At 37.6% G+C, this 21,330-nt stretch overlaps 1 protein-coding gene across 2 annotated transcripts in view; it reads right to left on the minus strand.

The window, feature by feature from the left end:
• The window catches only part of HSD17B4 (hydroxysteroid (17-beta) dehydrogenase 4), a 72,281-nt gene that overhangs the window by 34,373 nt on the left and 16,578 nt on the right, over window positions 1-21,330 (minus strand). Inside the window, exons 1-8 of one of the 2 annotated variants that reach the window (XM_014953448.1) lie at window positions 14,907-15,112; window positions 12,838-12,929; window positions 12,151-12,175; window positions 10,412-10,540; window positions 3,199-3,305; window positions 2,276-2,509; window positions 1,781-1,832; window positions 428-499 (exon numbers count right to left, since the gene is read on the minus strand). In XM_014953448.1, the coding sequence (XP_014808934.1) occupies window positions 428-499; window positions 1,781-1,832; window positions 2,276-2,509; window positions 3,199-3,305; window positions 10,412-10,540; window positions 12,151-12,175; window positions 12,838-12,929; window positions 14,907-15,087 (892 nt within the window). In that variant the 5' untranslated portion in view covers window positions 15,088-15,112. Of the gene's footprint in view, window positions 1-427; window positions 500-1,780; window positions 1,833-2,275; window positions 2,510-3,198; window positions 3,306-10,411; window positions 10,541-12,150; window positions 12,176-12,837; window positions 12,930-14,906; window positions 15,113-21,330 lie in introns of those variants that run through there. The other variant, XM_014953449.1, reaches the window with a different exon arrangement.

The raw sequence follows: 21,330 nt of genomic DNA on the forward strand, positions 1-21,330 counted from the left end.
ATCCACCCTACAAAACACACGCAGACATGCGTGCACACACACACACTCCCTTGCTGAAGGTTGGCAAAATCTAAAATGGATGCCTTCAGACAGGAATAGAAGAAATTTTCAATAATAGAATTATTGAAGAACTTTGTTCAGTTTGCATGCTGCACTATTCCACCTACGCAGGAAAAGAAACCCCAAACCTTCTCTGAAATCATCTTCCAAATACAGTGTTCTCATTTCAGTACATTAACTGCCCAAGAACAATTACATTTTACATTTACACAGCTATTGCTGATTAACTCATTTCTCAGCTCTCACTGAGCTTTAATAAGCAAACAGCTTTTACTGTGGAAAGGCTGGCAGTTATTGGTACAGCTACTTAAAAACTGAGCTTGTCAAATTTTACTGCATCGCCTCCAAAAATTACAAACCTTCTTACCATCTATAAGCAAGACTGCTCCTGATCCTTTGTCAAGAACATCAGCAATAGTTGAAACTGAAGTTAATTCTCCTGTAAGAAAAGAAAGGCATGTACATTTTGTAAAGTTTTGCTTAAGTTATGAAGTCCACAGATCATGCTTTACACTTCCTTACTAACAATAATGGTCATAATAATCATAGTAATAGTCATAGTAATCACAATCATTGTCAGAATAAAAACGTCTGGTAATCTGCGTAAATCTTGGTTCGCAGTTGTGTGGGACTTATTAATTTTTTTTTAAGTTTTTCTCTTTTTTTTTTAATAGAATCTTGCTACAGTTTATGCATTCAGAGCTAAACACAAGTCGCATTTCAGAGTCAACACATCACTAACTTCAAAGATAGTTCCAATCTCTTAAGGATTGTCCACAAATTTCAAGAGGGCCGAGACAACTACAGTTCCATAGAAGAGAAGATCAGCTCAGAGCTTGGGCCTGTGGGTTTATGAAGTTTATCTCTAAAGCGGTTATTGCTCTAGAAAGATATGTAATCATATATGTTTACATAATCAGCCTATGAAATGGAAAAATAAAAAGCTTTATGAAATCCTGGCAATAAATTACTAATATTCAGACTTCGCTGAAGTTATTATAACTTTTACCCATCTCTTTTTTGTTTCAACAGGAAATCATGCTATTTATCTGTGGCTTGGAATAATATTTTTTTTCCTTCAACACTCAGAAAAAGTTCATTTTTAAAAACTACTAATAAAGAAACCCAGACACATGCATGCCTATCCTGAACGAGTGTAATGAGCACCCCTCAAGTGTTGTAAACTGGGAAAACACAGCCATCTGCGAAAACAGCTTGCTACTATAGTAACTAGTATCTTGAGAATTCTAACAGGAAGAAAAGTAATTGTTTTTTAGCCTCCTCATCAAGATGTCCATTCCTCCTTTACATATATAATTTAAATCTCATCCTTTTATAGGCACACAGATGCAACCAGTCCTGAAAAATTTTTAGGTAAACATCCCAAAAGCTTTACAATATAACCTTAGAGAAGGAATTAAAAGTTCTGCTTGTAAGTATCATACTATACGAGTCATACACCAGCATGTAGTGGTTTTGCTTATTATATCAAAGATTAGGCATGAGTTTACTACGTATACTACAGAAAAGCAAACCAAGAACACAGAGTTTCATAATTCCTTCAATAATGCAACAGGTTGCCTCTCTTCTCCCCTACCCCTTGTGAAAAGAATATGCAAAAAATCCAATTGAAAACAGAGCTTCCTTATTTCCATTTATAATATGGCTACAGGAACTCTTGTCATACCGAAAAGCAAATCAGCAACACAAAAGGACTGACCTGAGGTTGGTAATGGTTTATACAGTTCCAAATATTGCTCCCCATGCAGCATCTATGTAAAGAAAGGCAGCACTGTAACAACAATCAATATATTCTATTGCTTCCCTCATCACAATTGCAAGGAAATACACCATTATTTTAAAAAGAGGTCAGAACAAACAAACAAAAACCCCACAAGTTTCCTGTTTTGTTTTTCCAATTTATCCCCAACAGAAAATATTCTCAAAGGAAGTTTAAACTTTTGTGGTTTAATAAAAGCATATTTTTATTAACAAATTAAAATTAAAAAAAAATTGATCATTCATAGCATCTTAGGAAGGTACAGCTAACAGAAGTGAGGTAAATTAATAACTTCTTAGGATGTAAGAATACAAACCACTGAATTTTCCTGTTCTAGAATTAAAGGAATGTATTAATATTACAAATTTAATAATTGTAAGCCACCTTCTAGTTATATACAGCAGAAACATAATTAGATACTTTACTTCTACATACCTTTGCAAGATCAATGTTTAGTCCTGGAATAGAAGGAACACCATCAAACATCGAAGTCTGAGCAGGAATTACTCCAAAGCTAGGTAAACAACAGAACTCTTCACTTCCTTCAAAGAGAAATTTTAGGTGATCTGGATCCTTAGTTGACATTCCCACACCAAGGGCATATAGAATAGGCTCTAAGTGAGTGTATTTATACACATTAGTAGCCAACTCCCGGCCAACAATGCTTGCCTGGAAAATAAAAGTCAGTATTAAATAAAACTTTATAATAGTTAATATTGCATTTGTATTCTTTCTATAATTCTCATATCAAACAAAATTCACATTTGAGTATTTTCTTTATAGCCACATGTAAACATAAAGTATGCGTAATAAATATACCATAAAATATTAATGTATGTTTTGCAGTACAAGCAAGCCTATGTAATGCATTATATTTTGCTGCAAGCAATTAACTTCAAGAATAAGTAGTATAACTTCATACAGCTCCACTTCCAGCAATGTATAAGAATTTTTGTAAAACAAACCACAAATGAAATAAATTAACCCTTCAATAAGATTGAAACAAGAAAAAAGTACCTATCTATAGCGGAGGCAGCAGAGCAAAACCACATTGCCCAACAAGACCTGTCCCCTGCCCCTTTTCTGAATGATACCCTAACGCAAGAGGCCTACAGAACTTACAAGCACTTGCATTCTGTATTATTCAGTCTCTTTAGCCTTGTTTTCCCATCATCAATAAGAACAATAAAGAGTGGAGTCTGAAGATGTTTTGTATTCTGCTTCCTCACTTCACAGTTTAAAACCCACCTTACTTATTGCAGACAGCAAGCCAGAGTAGAACCTGATCAGCAACACCAGTATCTTTGCTCAAGTTTTTCACCTAACTTCGAGTGCATGTGGTAGATGGAGGTACTTACTGTGTCAACAGAAGAAGAGACGACTGATCCGGAGCTTGTTGAATTCATAGAAACATTGCCTTGCGACTCTATCTGACTTAGTGCATCATTCAATACACTTATGGATTCTAGAGAAAGGCGTTGGAAAAAAAACACGTATAAATAGCCATAAACGAGACATTCAAGTTAGACATGCAACAAACATACTAGCAAATGAGATAGGCACTATAGCCTAGTGCTTCTCAATTAATTTTTAAACAAAATAAATATACATCCACAAATTGAGCATAGTGCTGCATTTTACAGGTATCTACACAACAGTTGATGGTAAGTGATCTCTACATGTGTTCTATCAGTTCTGCACCCAGCAGTCAACCACACACGTATCTAATTCAAGTGACCAAAACACAATTAGTGCTATACATCACTATTCAAGCCAAGAGGAATATGTCTGTAAATACTTTGTTTTAGCCCTTGAACTACAGTGTTAAGAAGATAATAAGCATTATGTATCAACTGTCTCAGAAGTAAACATCTGAAAATTAGTACTGCTTTTCTTATCTTGAAGATTATTTGCCATAAAAATAACAGGTCTCATGTCCTGGCGGTTACCTTCTTTCCCAAGTCATAGAAATAAATAAATTAAAACTAAGGCTTGAATAATGCCCAGATTACAATCAAGGTGATGCATGGCTTAGACAGAGAACGCAGCTACAGTAAAGGCAGGCCATCAAGGACAGCTTGCTCCTTGATGCCCAACATGGCTAATATCAGTATTTAACATTAGAAAGAATCAAAAAAAGAAGTGGTGAGAATCATGCACAGAAAAAGAGAAAAAGTGTTTAAATCTGAGAATACAAAATTATTATTAAACTATCTTTACTTTGGACTTGCTCCCCTCCATTTCAAAACCCCTTTACCCCCACTGACTCATACTGCTCCTCGTGCTAGCACCATGTTGCTCTATCGCACAGCACTCCCCTAAATATCCTGCAAGTTAGCTGCATACCCTCTTGCAGAATCTTGATTTCTTAAACTATTTCTTGCTTCCCAGTCTCACTGCTAGAATCTTCATAATGTTTTATTTGTGGCCTGAATCTCACAAAGGAACATCTATGAAACAAACATAAGTTGTCACCTCTTCTACCAAAGACAATCTTTATCTTTGGGTACAACCGTTGCTGTAACATGACATGAGGTTATAACATCTACAGAATGTGAAAATTTGCAAAACGAGATTTGTAATTTATAAGAACCCTTTAAAAGATAGTCCCTTTTATCGCTTTTTTCATTCATGAAACTAATGAAGGAAAAGCAATACTGAGCTGCTGGGAGAAGTAACAGACTGTTTCTATCTTTCTTGCATGAACCAAAGGCAGCCTTTCACATTGCTTTCAAATCTTCAAGGCAAAATACAGCTTTGACCTGCAAATAAACCTTAGGGTTTCCTCAAGTTTTCACATCAACAACCCATTTCCATGCAGAAACGTAACTATCGTTATTAATGGCAAAATCTGAAGATTACCAATGTGTATTCTATATGCAATGTTGTCATTATGACGAACAATATAAAAGCAACCTGTAATTTAATAATGGTGCAGAATACTATGATCTCCTCTTCAAAGAACCTTCTTCCAAAATATATGATAGGACTGGACTCTCAAATTGGTGAGCTGGCAAGTGTCTGGCTGAACACTAGGGAGATCATGGAACCATAGAATGTTTTGAGTTGGAAGGGACCTTTAAAGGTCATCTAGTCCAACCCTCCTGCTCTGAGCGTGGGCATTGCCAACCAAATCCGTTTGCTCAGAGCCTCATCCAACCTGACCTTGAATGTTTCCAGGGACAGAACATCTACCACTTCTCTGGGAAACCTGTTCCACTGTTTCACCACCATCATTGTAAAAAGTTTATTCCCTGTATCTAGTCTGAATCTACCCTCTTTCAGTTTAAAACCATTACACCTTGCCTTATCACAACAGGCCCTAAAAGTCTGAAACTAAGAAGTTTCAAAGTTTCTCCCCATCTTTCTCGTAGGGCCTCTTTCAGTATTGAAAGGCCACAATGAGGTCTCCATGGAGCATCCTCCAGGCTGAAGAACCCCAACTCTCTCAGCCTGTCCTTAGAGGAAAGGCATTCCATCCCTCTGACTATTTTCACAGCCCTTCTCTGTACTTGCTCTAACAGGTCCATGTCTTTTTCGCATTGAAGACTCCAGAGCTGGATGCAGTACTCCAGGTGGGGTCTCACCAGAGCAGAGCGGTAAAATCAGTTCCCTCGACCTGCTGGCCACACTTCTGATACAGCCTAGGATATGGCTGGCCACCTGGGCTGTGCACACACTCCCGTCCAGCTTTTCATCCACCAGTACCCCCAAGTCCTTCTCCACAGGATGCTGCTCTCAATCCCTTCATCCCCCAACCTGTACTGATACCAGGGCTTGCCCTTACCCAGGTGCAGGACCTTGCACTTGGCCTTGTTGAATCTCATGAGCTTTTCCAGGTCCCTCTGAATAGCATCCCATCCCTCAGACATGTCAACCACACCACTCAGCTTGGTGTTCTCTGCAAACTTGCTGACAGTGCACTCACTGTCCCACTGTCTACATCATTCATTAAAATATTAAACAGCACAGAGCCCTGAGGGACACTACTCATCACTGATCTTCATCTGGACATTGATCATTACCCTCTGGCTGCAACTATCCAACCAATTCCTCATGCAGTGAACAGTCCACTCATCAAATCCGTATCTTTCCAATTTAGTGAGAAAGATATTGTGGGGGACCGTGTCAAAGGCCTTACAGCAGCAACATCCATAGCTCTTCCCTTGTCCACAGATGTAGTCACTCCATCATAGGTGGCCACTGGGTTGGTCAGTCAGGACTTGCCCTTGGTGAAGCCATGCTGGCTGTCTCAAATCACCTCCCTGATCTCCAAGTGCCTTAGCATAGCTTCTAGGAGGATCTGTTCCATGATCTTTCCAGGCACAGAGGTGAGGTTGACAGAAATAGCGCAAAGGATGTAATTTTGGCAAAAATAACTTTTCTCTCTGGGCAACTTGTTCCATTGTCTCACCATCCTCAAGAATAAAGAATTTCTTCCTAATATCTAATCTAAATCTCCCCTCTTTCAGTTTAAAACCATTACCCCTTGTCCCATCACAACAATCCCTGATAAAGAGTCCTTCCTCCTCTTTCCTGTAGGTCCCCTTTAGGTACTGGAAGGCCTCTAAACAAACCTAGTAGGAAACCTTTTCCCTAATGTAATTATTTCTAATATTGCTTTTGGGGTATTTGTTATACTACCAGTGAACTCTAAAAACCTTCAATGTCCACTACTCCAGGATGGTCTGCTATTATGGAGCAAATGATTAGCAGATGGCAGGGAAAGATTAACCTGAAGAACAAAGGTTGAAAATAGCCATGGCAAAGCCTGTCTCTTTCCAAAAATTTCCCCTCACTTTCCAAATAGAGCATATTGCATGTGAAACATACCCCTTAAATATGGAGGAAACAGCACAGGTGTTTTAAGCCTTTTTTAACCACATATGAAGAAAGCTAAAATTGAAGCTGGAACAGATTTCTTCTTACGTAAATTTTTTCTTCATATACACACAAAGTATACATACATACACACACCCTTTATGCATTTTATATTAATTTGCTTTATACCAGAGATAAGCTTTTGAAGTGCGCCAAGTCAACAACTCAAGTTGTTTTCTGTACCTAGACTGCTTCTAAGAGAATTAAAAATGCATGTGAACGTAACAGAAGATTACGGACCTCTAAAAGAATAGATTTAGCCATAACTGGCTTGTATCGGCACAACTGAGGAGGAAATTGAGACAGAGAGAGATTGCCTCATGTGGGTGACAGATATAATTAATTCTGTTTTCCTAGACAACAAAACAACTAAAGATACTAAACTGTGCAATACACACTACAGAATGCTGTACAGAGTAAACAATCTGCAAGATAGGGATAGTTGTCTTCCACCTATCCCACAACACAATCTGGTTATTCCCTGTGCATAACAGGAAGAGTCCGAACAGAACACAAGAGCAAGTAGTGCACTGTGGAGTCAAGGGCTACGAGATCCAGCTTTGCCTGAGAGGGAATACACAGAGACAACACGGCAACGTGCAGTGCAATGTGCAGCTGTGACCTATTGCTCATGCACCACACATTCAGAAGCTTCTGTATCATATTTAATTTGGGTTTTTTTCTGCTTATGCACAGGCAGAGGACCCCAGGACCTCTTAGTATCTTGAAACATGGAATCATGTTACCGTGACAAATATGTCAGCTCATTAGGTCCAGCTGCAAATGAAAGCCTGAGCAATTCTCTTCTAGGACTAGTTAAGCCAAGTCACAATATTCTGCAATTGCTACTGCCTAAGGGCATGCAGGGAGCTGATTACAGTGACTCATTGATGTACACTGTAAATTGATCCTGTGTCCTAGCCTTAAGGCTCTGATTATGCGCTATTTTCTTGAAAGATTTCTAGTACGTTCTGAAGTGGTATAAAGTAAGCTAAAACTATTATTTAGTGTAATCATTGTAAGAAATTAACATCATCATGCAAATCAGGAAAGAGTTCTAACACCTAAGTCACTGCAGATTCACTGCTGCCTCAGAGGCAGTGACATTTTCATGTTGTGTTAAGTAGATTGTTACTTTTCACTCCTGCTAAAGGGAATGTAGGAGAATACACGCAAGCAAAACCACCTCTTCCACTTCTCAACTTCCTAAAGCCTAAATTCTCAGATAGCTTCTTAAAAACAAAAGTCTCTTCTCAGATTTTTCTGTTGTCAAAAAGACATAGTGTAGTGAATGCACAACTAATAGTACCTTCAGCTAGTTAACAAAACTATACCTAGAACTGTGTGGGAGTACAGAGAAATTGCCAGAACTTCTCCATGTACATTAAGGACTGAGGCTGTAAAGCTCAGGGACTAACTACAGAGAACATTCAAAGACACTTGAATCATTAAAAGGAAAGTGAAAAGGCAGGCATAGTCAGTTACAGCAACTGTGTCAGATGGCTTTTGGGGTAAAGGGAGGAGTTTGAGTGAAGGACTGTACTGCACAACCAAAAGCTGCTCCTCTAGATGATGGAGCGCAACTGCCAAGAAAAATGCTTATGGAGTGCATTATCATAGTATCTGAAAAGCTTCAAGTGACAATCAGCTATTTCCTATTAATTAAAATTGCACAAACCCTCTAGAATCATATTCTGGTATGCAAGCAAGAGCTTTTTAGTTTGATTCAGTCCATGTGCAAAGAGAACAAGTTAAGCCTAAAAACTGAAGAAGTTCTTTAAAAACAATGCAATGTCAAAAACAATGTCAAAAAACAATGCAAAAAAAAGCTTGGATCTTTATACTTACACTGGCTTTAAGAAAACTAATTCTTAAAAGACCACCACTAATAATGAGACAGTACTTCCGTTTTTCAAGAGCTCAGCACCTCCAGCAGAATGACCCTGACTAGAATACACAACTATGAATGTGCTGTAACTAAATATCAAATGAGTGCTTTGCTAGGCAGGTCTCTAAATGCATAATCATTCTGACATTAGATGTGGAGCATTTAATTTATTTAAGAGAATTACTTCCTCCTATGATTGCAAAAAAGAGAATTCTAATAATAAAAAAAATTACAACATGAATCCAAGTATCCACTTATGTATGACTGTAACACATGTAACAAAAAATTACCTTTAAAAAAAGTCCAACTGACCAACAGATGAAGCTCTCACTTTTTTGTAATCTAGAACAAATAAACTCAAACTGCTCTTATCAGTACACGCCCAAATTACGAAACAAGATTAACATTTCTGATTATGAGATTTTCTACTGTATTACAAGAAAATACTTCATCTAATTGGTATTTTTTTAAACCATACCTAATGGTTAGTACATGATTGCTGTTCACAACATCAAATTACTTAAATTAGTGAAATCTTCTGGGAGAGTTCTAGCTTGCAGATAGTTGGTATTGTAGCTTTTCATTTTTAAGGCAGGTACTCTAATTAGTTTCCATTATTTAACAGTTGAATACCTTCAAGCAATAAAGTGAAGACTTTGGCAGTAGAAAAACTTTTACTATAAAACTGAAAATTCTATTCAGCTAACTTCGTCAGAATTTTCCTCAACTCTTCTGATTCTCACATACAATACATTAATGCAACAGTTTTCATTCAGCCTGGCAGTACCTACAGCTGATCCAGGACATATTGAGAGGACACCACCGTATTTTGGTTAAGTTTTAAAGAAATACCCTAAAGGATTTTAGAAGCAACAGCTTAAACATCTACTGTGTATTTAAGTATCTTTGAAATTCAACTGGCATTGTACATAAAGATGCCTCTTTCCCTCCTCCTCCAAACACATAAATGCTGGCATTTCCTAATTTGACAAATACTGGATCTTCGGCCTAAGTAACAACATGCATAACAAAACAACCAACTTGTAACTCACACTAACAGACTATAGGTAACACCTTGAGAAATCTTGGAAAGCAGACGGGAAAATTAGCCTGTATGGTTCATTTATGAACTATGACAACCATGCATCTAAATAGAGAGAGACATAAGACAAAAATGAGAAAGACTGGAAGATGGAAGAGATACGAGTATGGGAGGAAAAATCAGAGTAATTTTGGTTTAAAAAAACAAAACCAAACAAATAATGGGAAAGAAAAAAGTAAGTAAATGAAGCATTGGAAGAGACAGCAATCTTGGTCACCAGCCAAGGGGTTGATCTTAATCAGAAACACAAGGCAGTAAGGAAGAACTTCTTGGCTGCCTTATACCAAATGCCTTAAGTGGAGAGCTTCTTTGGTATGGAAATACCTACCAAAAAAATTATTCCAGTACTGAAAAGAAAATATAATCTTTCTATTACACTGCTACTACCTGTATGTAGGTGCAACCAAATAAAATACCACCATTAATCTGGCTGTAATACATAAAATGACAGTGACGTTGCTTCCCTTGAAACTAATAAGAAAGATAAAACTGTCTTAATTCTAAAGGCAAGAACAAAAAAAGTCTCCTTAAAAAGATCTGACTTTACTGAAACAGTAAATGATTAATGTTACGTGTTTACAAAAGAATTCACTGATTCTGTAGACTTTTGAAGTAAAGTTTCAGCAAATGTCTTAACAGAAAGCATTTTCTTCTAAGCTTTGCTTGCCCAAGCTATCCACATTGTCTAAGTCTCCTTTACCTTGGATACTTCTGGGTTTGCTGGCGTTATCGAAGTCACAGACCTTCTCCCAGTTATCTCTCACTGCTTCAGGAGTCATTGGCTGATTCTTTCCTCTGACAATAGCACCCAAGGATCGCTCCCAGCGCACTAATAGGAAACATGAGCAAGAGAGTTCAAGTAACAAACAAAGAAACTTTAAGTTTACATTACTTCCATCTATTTTCAAGATGGTAGAAGAAAAGAAAGGTTTTGAGTACTCCAATTTAATTCACCAGCATAGCTTCAAGCAGGACTAAAAGGGCTCACTACTACTTTTAACTAACATTTAGAAAAGGAATTGCACGTAGCTTTAATGAAATTTAAAACCAAACAGACTTATTGCTCTCTGAAAATACTACATCAGTTTTAGAAGGATTCTGTGGAGTAAGAAGTGGTAGCTAGTATTTATCTACAAACATCCTCTTCCGACATGATTTTGGCTACCAATGCTTAGGAATCTTCTGAAAGCCTTAGAAAACTATGGGAAATGTGAAGACCACTTGTTATCTATGAAAGAATGTTAATACCAGTAGCCAGCATCTCCAAATGGTCCCTGAAGTTGTAATTCAATGATGTTACGTGAAAGAAAATGGTAAGGCGAGTGTGAAATCAGTTCTGGAAGAATACAGGCTTCCTAGGTTGCAACTAATACTTTATTTGTCATGTTGGTTTTGCTCTTAATTAGGAATACACAATGAATAAGGCCACTCTGGTACCTCATTGACAAACTGTTCTCAGTTTAAAGACTTCACCAGTAGCCATTATATTTTCTTTTGAGCAGAGAAGAGAAGGCACAGATTTTTGCTGTATTAAAACTCAACCTCCTTCTGGAGCACAGTAAGAGGTTTTATGCTGCTGCCCCATTTGTTTAATCTGTATGATACACTACCTGGCAATAGCTATTCCAGTGCCAACAGAACGTTTACAGTTAGAAATGACAAATTCTTTATCAAGCATGCAAAAAAATGTTTTCGAAAAATAAGGAACCACTTCTTGAACTAACAGCCCTACTTACAACCCACTGATGATATTCACATAGGCTGAAAAGTGATTGAACAGTTCAGGAAAGCAATGCTGGTATTAGGTTCAACATATTTCAGAAAAAAGTTAAGGCATTTCACACACTGAATTAAGTTTTCCATCTTGTAAGTGCTCGGTATTGTCTACAAGTTTTCTTTACATTCATATTTAAACTAGTTACTGGATTCACTCAAGGAAAATACTTCACATGGTTAGCTACTGGTTATTAAGAACGCTAATTGTCTCAACATGATAATGCATATCACTAGTATTTTTATAAAAGTCTAAATAAAGGTAGAAAGCTACTAAAAAGCAGCCTGTTTACCAGCACATGCTACTTTTATATCGTGAAACACAGATGTTATCAAGAAAAGGCAACAACATATACTTAGCACCAGAAGTGGAGATTCTTCTTGACTTCTATTACACCCTTGGCATTCAAGAGTTAAGGTTGCTCAGGTAGATTTTCAGTCAGCTCAAAAGCATCACAAATAACTTAGGTAAGTTACCAGTTTCCCCCATGCATAGTGAAATGTGACTTGACCTTAAAACAAGCAGCCTCCTAGAACCCTAGGCTTTTGCTAATCTTCTCTCCCTAAATAAAAATATCTTGAGCAAAGGTCAACTGCAAAGATGATTTGCGCATTTCTATTGTCATTTCAGAACACAAAATCAATCCTGCAACACAAAATACTTACATTTTCCAATCCATCCAGCTCCCACCTGCTCAGAGAAAAGAAAATCATCAGCTTACCACGTTACAAAGCAAAGTTTTGGTAACATAGGAAAGCAGAACTATACTTCAGAGCAAACTCAACATAATAAAAATTTCTGAACTATTGCTGGTTGTATTTAACATTTTAGTTAAGTACTGGAACACAAGCGACATAAAATTCCAAGAACAAGATAACAGCTTCCATCCAATTTAGGAGCTAGCAGCTTGATGATGATACCTATAATACGTTACACAACTAAGTAATTAATCCTTCCTGTGAGTTATTTTCTGTGTTTGAATGATTTAGAAAGCAAAAACTTCTTTTGAAGTAGTTGCTTTGATATGTTTTCAAACTTGCAAACTTACAATAAGAATTGTAACAATCAAATTAGTATATTTTGAGCACACACCAGAATTTGACAAGTTTGTAACCTTGTCAACATCATTGTTACTGCCTGATGTACTTGTCATATACAGCACAACAGGGTCAACATTTCTTCTGTCTATGCTGAGTATGTAAATTTCACATGGTAATTCAGTTTCAGCAAAAAGGTTAAGATTGTACAGGTTAATGACTGCTTTTTGGGAGAGGGGCAAAGAAGGGGAGGGGAGAGGGGAGAAAAAGAAGAGGGGAGAAAGAAGAGGAAGAATATGAAAATAAAAACATTACCTCAAACAGACTGCCATTCTCTGCACAGCTCTCATGGCAAAGCCAAAGAACTAAGGGAGCAACATACTCTGGCTTGAAAGCATCGATCAGATCTAGAGTAAATTGGAGGGGAGAATCACAAAATAGAAACACTGTAAGATTTCACCAAATCATTCTTACTCTAACATCTTCTGATGAACACCAGAGTCAGGCAGAATTTAACCAAGAGTGTTCTGCCATGGAAAAAAAGGACAAATTAAATGAAACATTTGAAGACTCTTTAAATATGAACAACTCATGAGACGCATGTATGCCTCCAAACCCACTGACACTGGCATTCAGCCAGACAGATGAAAGACCGTCTAAATGTTGGGAACACCATAACGTGCAGACTGCAAAGCCAGGCGCCTTCCTACATTTCCATCTGACAGGTAACCTGAAACAAGGACAAGCAACCTAGACACACCCCTGACGAAGATGTATCTGGGTTATTTCCCTTTTAATTTGCTATTCAGTTATGAAGGAAAGAAAATATCAAAAAACTGCATTTGCCGAGTATTTGAGAAACATCCCATTTGGAAATGCTGATATTTCTAAATGAGATATCAGAAATGAAATGTAAAATGAAATATTTCCAAATGCGATACCAGGCCTGCTAAATTTATGTATGCCAAAATTGTATTTTGGCACATCATTGTAATCTGGCACAAGAGAAGAATATCTGAAAATGGAAATACTGTCAGAGTAGCATGTGGTGGCCTGGACAGCTCTTACCACATAATCTATACACTATCTGGAAATAAAAAATAACTTTGTTTAATTTCCTTTTTCAGTTTTTAGAATATCCTTTCAACAGCAATAGCTACATAGTTGCTTCTCAACAAAAGGTCAGCAGGCATTTTCAAATATATGCTGACATATGAAGAACTGGGAAAGTTTAGCATTACCTGATTTTTCAGAATTACCCGTAAAGCTGTCATAACAGAAGTTCATTTTTAGAAATTCCACAACAGTAAAAGGAAATGGAACTCCACTTACTATGATGCGTTGTAAGCACATAACAAAGGCCTTAGGCTTTTCTACAGTATTCTATTCTATGCCATGCACCATTTAGTTTCAAAAATTAGCACAAGGATGTTACATACTAATGCTATTACTCCACTATTAAATTAGTTAAGAAAGTAGAAGTTTGAAAAAAACCACACAAAAGATGCAAACTACTTTTGAATTGTAACAAGAACAGTAAGCACGCCAAGTTGAACATACATTAACTGTGACAATGATCATAGAATCATAGAATGGTTAGAGTTGGAAGGGACCTTAAAGATCACCAACTCCCCCTGCCATGGGCCTATCGATAGGGAAAAGAAGAGGGGAGACAGAAATGAAATAGGCTGATTATAGAATACTTTCTGAGAGCAATTTCCTTGTACAGACTTTTTTTTGTATCTTTACAGATTTTTTTTTTTTTTTATCTTCTGGTCATTTAGCCAGAGTAATTAGTCACTCTACTTACCCTAAATTTACACTTGACACACAGCTATCTCCTACAACACTCTTTATACTGACTTCCCAATGCAGTGCTTTGTTAAAACCTGCTCTAGCATTCAAAGATTAGTAACTGTGCAATGAAGAAAAACGTATTAGGCAACTCAGTTCATTATCATCTCCTGCAGATCATGCAATGAAGAAGTATGCACATGACGTGTCGTGCAAAAAACAGTATTATGGAATTAAATAATACTATAACAAGTGCAGACGCTTTATGCAAATACCCAATTCTACGTCTGATGAATCAAATAAGCCTTTCCACTACCATAGGACAATCTTGGAAGAGATTATAATTAAAGAGCCTTGCCACATCAAATTGCTTTTGTCAATTGTAAAAATCACATCTTATCTTGTGGCAGGAAATAATTATTCCTTACAACAGACTAACTAAGTTGACAGTTAAGAGACAAAAAGACAGTAGGAAAAATTAGTTAGCACTGTATGAAGTGTAAAAGACTCGCATTTTCTAAGAGATATGAAAGTCAGCTGTGTTTCAATTCACTGAAAATATCAGTATGTGTGGACCCTAAATGATTCACCTTGTGGCATGACAGTCTGGGTCAGTCTGGATCCAGCAGTAGGAGCAATTGTGTTGCAGTGGATGTTATATTTCCGGCCTTCAATTGCAATTGTGTTTGAAAGACCCAAAAGGCCAAGTTTTGCAGCACTGTAGTTTGCCTGACCAAAGTTTCCATATATTCCAGCAGCTGAAGAAGTCATAATTATTCTTTGGGGATAGAAAAAAAGAGAAAAAAAGTCAATTATTTCTTCAAGTTGTTTAACTACACAACATTTTCCAGCTTTGGCATTATATTTACCATATTCCACAAAACAAAAGCGTGCAAGTAAGAAAATATTATTTGTTGGGTTTGCTAATGAACAGCTGCCTTCGTCATGTTTGACTGATAGTAAACATCTGACACATCCTGAGGCATTTTCATAGTAGCAAAAAAATAACAAAATCATGAGCCTTTTAGAGTTATACTGTAAAACATTCTGTGATAATGAGGTACCATATAGAAAAAAGTATTTTCTTTCAGCTCTAAGTGCACTTCAAGTGGCATTATTCTTGTAACTAACAAATAGCTTAAGTGTTCAGAAGAAAATTATTTTCTTGAAAATGACTTCACCTTAACATCTACTGGGTTATATGTGAAGATGCATGCTTACAGCATTTACATTCAAAAAATCCTAATATTCCTTAAACATATGAAGGAAATAGATAACAAAGTCTTGACCTTTGCTGTCCCTTAAAATTATTGCTGTGGTGATGACTGAACTGCTCACAAGAAAGGTCTAAAACCACTGCAGTCCGTAGCTGGTTTGAGGCAAGAAAACATTACGCTGCATGTTTTCTCATAAACTGGATCTACAACTTCATTTCTAAAAGAAGCCTTATCTGTTCCATCCTATTGTAAACACACTGCATAACAGGGATCATAATCTATTCCATCTTTATTATTTGCCTCGCTGGCAATAAACCACAGTTTTAATCTAAATGAAGAGATGGGTTACAAGTACTGGCTCAATATGATCAAGATGAAAAAAGCTACAAAATCCATACAATTTGTGCCATTTTTCAGATGGCCCAAATATATACATAAACTGCAGCACTGTTATCTGAGAAAATACAGAAAAGGAGCCAAGGGAAGCATTTTCCTAAATGGATGCAACTCAGTCTCTAGCCATGTATTCTGCTTGCTGATCTCTTCCCATACCCTTACCGTTCAGTTCCCTGGATGAGAGTGAATGTCAGTTTGGTCACAGAATGACAAAGAAGCTCATATAGTTTTCACCATGTGGGTAGGGTTGTTAAGATTAATATAATCACATTTATATGATTTGATAAGGAAGAACAAGAAAAGTGAAAAAAATTCCCTGCACTTTTTCAGCTAACAGTGACATATGCCAAAATACATTAAGAACACTCCCACAACTTCTAAGACATTTTTCCAAAAAACTAACCCCCCTTATCACAACAGGCCCTAAAAGTCTGAAACTAAGAAGTTTCAAAGTTTCTCCCCATCTTTCTCGTAGGGCCTCTTTCAGTATTGAAAGGCCACAATGAGGTCTCCATGGAGCATCCTCCAGGCTGAAGAACCCCAACTCTCTCAGCCTGTCCTTAGAGGAAAGGCATTCCATCCCTCTGACTATTTTCACAGCCCTTCTCTGTACTTGCTCTAACAGGTCCATGTCTTTTTCGCATTGAAGACTCCAGAGCTGGATGCAGTACTCCAGGTGGGGTCTCACCAGAGCAGAGCGGTAAAATCAGTTCCCTCGACCTGCTGGCCACACTTCTGATACAGCCTAGGATATGGCTGGCCACCTGGGCTGTGCACACACTCCCGTCCAGCTTTTCATCCACCAGTACCCCCAAGTCCTTCTCCACAGGATGCTGCTCTCAATCCCTTCATCCCCCAACCTGTACTGATACCAGGGCTTGCCCTTACCCAGGTGCAGGACCTTGCACTTGGCCTTGTTGAATCTCATGAGCTTTTCCAGGTCCCTCTGAATAGCATCCCATCCCTCAGACATGTCAACCACACCACTCAGCTTGGTGTTCTCTGCAAACTTGCTGACAGTGCACTCACTGTCCCACTGTCTACATCATTCATTAAAATATTAAACAGCACAGAGCCCTGAGGGACACTACTCATCACTGATCTTCATCTGGACATTGATCATTACCCTCTGGCTGCAACTATCCAACCAATTCCTCATGCAGTGAACAGTCCACTCATCAAATCCGTATCTTTCCAATTTAGTGAGAAAGATATTGTGGGGGACCGTGTCAAAGGCCTTACAGCAGCAACATCCATAGCTCTTCCCTTGTCCACAGATGTAGTCACTCCATCATAGGTGGCCACTGGGTTGGTCAGTCAGGACTTGCCCTTGGTGAAGCCATGCTGGCTGTCTCAAATCACCTCCCTGATCTCCAAGTGCCTTAGCATAGCTTCTAGGAGGATCTGTTCCATGATCTTTCCAGGCACAGAGGTGAGGTTGACAGAAATAGCGCAAAGGATGTAATTTTGGCAAAAATAACTTTTCTCTCTGGGCAACTTGTTCCATTGTCTCACCATCCTCAAGAATAAAGAATTTCTTCCTAATATCTAATCTAAATCTCCCCTCTTTCAGTTTAAAACCATTACCCCTTGTCCCATCACAACAATCCCTGATAAAGAGTCCTTCCTCCTCTTTCCTGTAGGTCCCCTTTAGGTACTGGAAGGCCTCTAAACAAACCTAGTAGGAAACCTTTTCCCTAATGTAATTATTTCTAATATTGCTTTTGGGGTATTTGTTATACTACCAGTGAACTCTAAAAACCTTCAATGTCCACTACTCCAGGATGGTCTGCTATTATGGAGCAAATGATTAGCAGATGGCAGGGAAAGATTAACCTGAAGAACAAAGGTTGAAAATAGCCATGGCAAAGCCTGTCTCTTTCCAAAAATTTCCCCTCACTTTCCAAATAGAGCATATTGCATGTGAAACATACCCCTTAAATATGGAGGAAACAGCACAGGTGTTTTAAGCCTTTTTTAACCACATATGAAGAAAGCTAAAATTGAAGCTGGAACAGATTTCTTCTTACGTAAATTTTTTCTTCATATACACACAAAGTATACATACATACACACACCCTTTATGCATTTTATATTAATTTGCTTTATACCAGAGATAAGCTTTTGAAGTGCGCCAAGTCAACAACTCAAGTTGTTTTCTGTACCTAGACTGCTTCTAAGAGAATTAAAAATGCATGTGAACGTAACAGAAGATTACGGACCTCTAAAAGAATAGATTTAGCCATAACTGGCTTGTATCGGCACAACTGAGGAGGAAATTGAGACAGAGAGAGATTGCCTCATGTGGGTGACAGATATAATTAATTCTGTTTTCCTAGACAACAAAACAACTAAAGATACTAAACTGTGCAATACACACTACAGAATGCTGTACAGAGTAAACAATCTGCAAGATAGGGATAGTTGTCTTCCACCTATCCCACAACACAATCTGGTTATTCCCTGTGCATAACAGGAAGAGTCCGAACAGAACACAAGAGCAAGTAGTGCACTGTGGAGTCAAGGGCTACGAGATCCAGCTTTGCCTGAGAGGGAATACACAGAGACAACACGGCAACGTGCAGTGCAATGTGCAGCTGTGACCTATTGCTCATGCACCACACATTCAGAAGCTTCTGTATCATATTTAATTTGGGTTTTTTTCTGCTTATGCACAGGCAGAGGACCCCAGGACCTCTTAGTATCTTGAAACATGGAATCATGTTACCGTGACAAATATGTCAGCTCATTAGGTCCAGCTGCAAATGAAAGCCTGAGCAATTCTCTTCTAGGACTAGTTAAGCCAAGTCACAATATTCTGCAATTGCTACTGCCTAAGGGCATGCAGGGAGCTGATTACAGTGACTCATTGATGTACACTGTAAATTGATCCTGTGTCCTAGCCTTAAGGCTCTGATTATGCGCTATTTTCTTGAAAGATTTCTAGTACGTTCTGAAGTGGTATAAAGTAAGCTAAAACTATTATTTAGTGTAATCATTGTAAGAAATTAACATCATCATGCAAATCAGGAAAGAGTTCTAACACCTAAGTCACTGCAGATTCACTGCTGCCTCAGAGGCAGTGACATTTTCATGTTGTGTTAAGTAGATTGTTACTTTTCACTCCTGCTAAAGGGAATGTAGGAGAATACACGCAAGCAAAACCACCTCTTCCACTTCTCAACTTCCTAAAGCCTAAATTCTCAGATAGCTTCTTAAAAACAAAAGTCTCTTCTCAGATTTTTCTGTTGTCAAAAAGACATAGTGTAGTGAATGCACAACTAATAGTACCTTCAGCTAGTTAACAAAACTATACCTAGAACTGTGTGGGAGTACAGAGAAATTGCCAGAACTTCTCCATGTACATTAAGGACTGAGGCTGTAAAGCTCAGGGACTAACTACAGAGAACATTCAAAGACACTTGAATCATTAAAAGGAAAGTGAAAAGGCAGGCATAGTCAGTTACAGCAACTGTGTCAGATGGCTTTTGGGGTAAAGGGAGGAGTTTGAGTGAAGGACTGTACTGCACAACCAAAAGCTGCTCCTCTAGATGATGGAGCGCAACTGCCAAGAAAAATGCTTATGGAGTGCATTATCATAGTATCTGAAAAGCTTCAAGTGACAATCAGCTATTTCCTATTAATTAAAATTGCACAAACCCTCTAGAATCATATTCTGGTATGCAAGCAAGAGCTTTTTAGTTTGATTCAGTCCATGTGCAAAGAGAACAAGTTAAGCCTAAAAACTGAAGAAGTTCTTTAAAAACAATGCAATGTCAAAAACAATGTCAAAAAACAATGCAAAAAAAAGCTTGGATCTTTATACTTACACTGGCTTTAAGAAAACTAATTCTTAAAAGACCACCACTAATAATGAGACAGTACTTCCGTTTTTCAAGAGCTCAGCACCTCCAGCAGAATGACCCTGACTAGAATACACAACTATGAATGTGCTGTAACTAAATATCAAATGAGTGCTTTGCTAGGCAGGTCTCTAAATGCATAATCATTCTGACATTAGATGTGGAGCATTTAATTTATTTAAGAGAATTACTTCCTCCTATGATTGCAAAAAAGAGAATTCTAATAATAAAAAAAATTACAACATGAATCCAAGTATCCACTTATGTATGACTGTAACACATGTAACAAAAAATTACCTTTAAAAAAAGTCCAACTGACCAACAGATGAAGCTCTCACTTTTTTGTAATCTAGAACAAATAAACTCAAACTGCTCTTATCAGTACACGCCCAAATTACGAAACAAGATTAACATTTCTGATTATGAGATTTTCTACTGTATTACAAGAAAATACTTCATCTAATTGGTATTTTTTTAAACCATACCTAATGGTTAGTACATGATTGCTGTTCACAACATCAAATTACTTAAATTAGTGAAATCTTCTGGGAGAGTTCTAGCTTGCAGATAGTTGGTATTGTAGCTTTTCATTTTTAAGGCAGGTACTCTAATTAGTTTCCATTATTTAACAGTTGAATACCTTCAAGCAATAAAGTGAAGACTTTGGCAGTAGAAAAACTTTTACTATAAAACTGAAAATTCTATTCAGCTAACTTCGTCAGAATTTTCCTCAACTCTTCTGATTCTCACATACAATACATTAATGCAACAGTTTTCATTCAGCCTGGCAGTACCTACAGCTGATCCAGGACATATTGAGAGGACACCACCGTATTTTGGTTAAGTTTTAAAGAAATACCCTAAAGGATTTTAGAAGCAACAGCTTAAACATCTACTGTGTATTTAAGTATCTTTGAAATTCAACTGGCATTGTACATAAAGATGCCTCTTTCCCTCCTCCTCCAAACACATAAATGCTGGCATTTCCTAATTTGACAAATACTGGATCTTCGGCCTAAGTAACAACATGCATAACAAAACAACCAACTTGTAACTCACACTAACAGACTATAGGTAACACCTTGAGAAATCTTGGAAAGCAGACGGGAAAATTAGCCTGTATGGTTCATTTATGAACTATGACAACCATGCATCTAAATAGAGAGAGACATAAGACAAAAATGAGAAAGACTGGAAGATGGAAGAGATACGAGTATGGGAGGAAAAATCAGAGTAATTTTGGTTTAAAAAAACAAAACCAAACAAATAATGGGAAAGAAAAAAGTAAGTAAATGAAGCATTGGAAGAGACAGCAATCTTGGTCACCAGCCAAGGGGTTGATCTTAATCAGAAACACAAGGCAGTAAGGAAGAACTTCTTGGCTGCCTTATACCAAATGCCTTAAGTGGAGAGCTTCTTTGGTATGGAAATACCTACCAAAAAAATTATTCCAGTACTGAAAAGAAAATATAATCTTTCTATTACACTGCTACTACCTGTATGTAGGTGCAACCAAATAAAATACCACCATTAATCTG

Source organism: Calidris pugnax, unplaced genomic scaffold (assembly GCF_001431845.1).
Source record: "Calidris pugnax isolate Ruff unplaced genomic scaffold, ASM143184v1 scaffold209, whole genome shotgun sequence".
Lineage (NCBI taxonomy): Eukaryota > Metazoa > Chordata > Aves > Charadriiformes > Scolopacidae > Calidris > Calidris pugnax.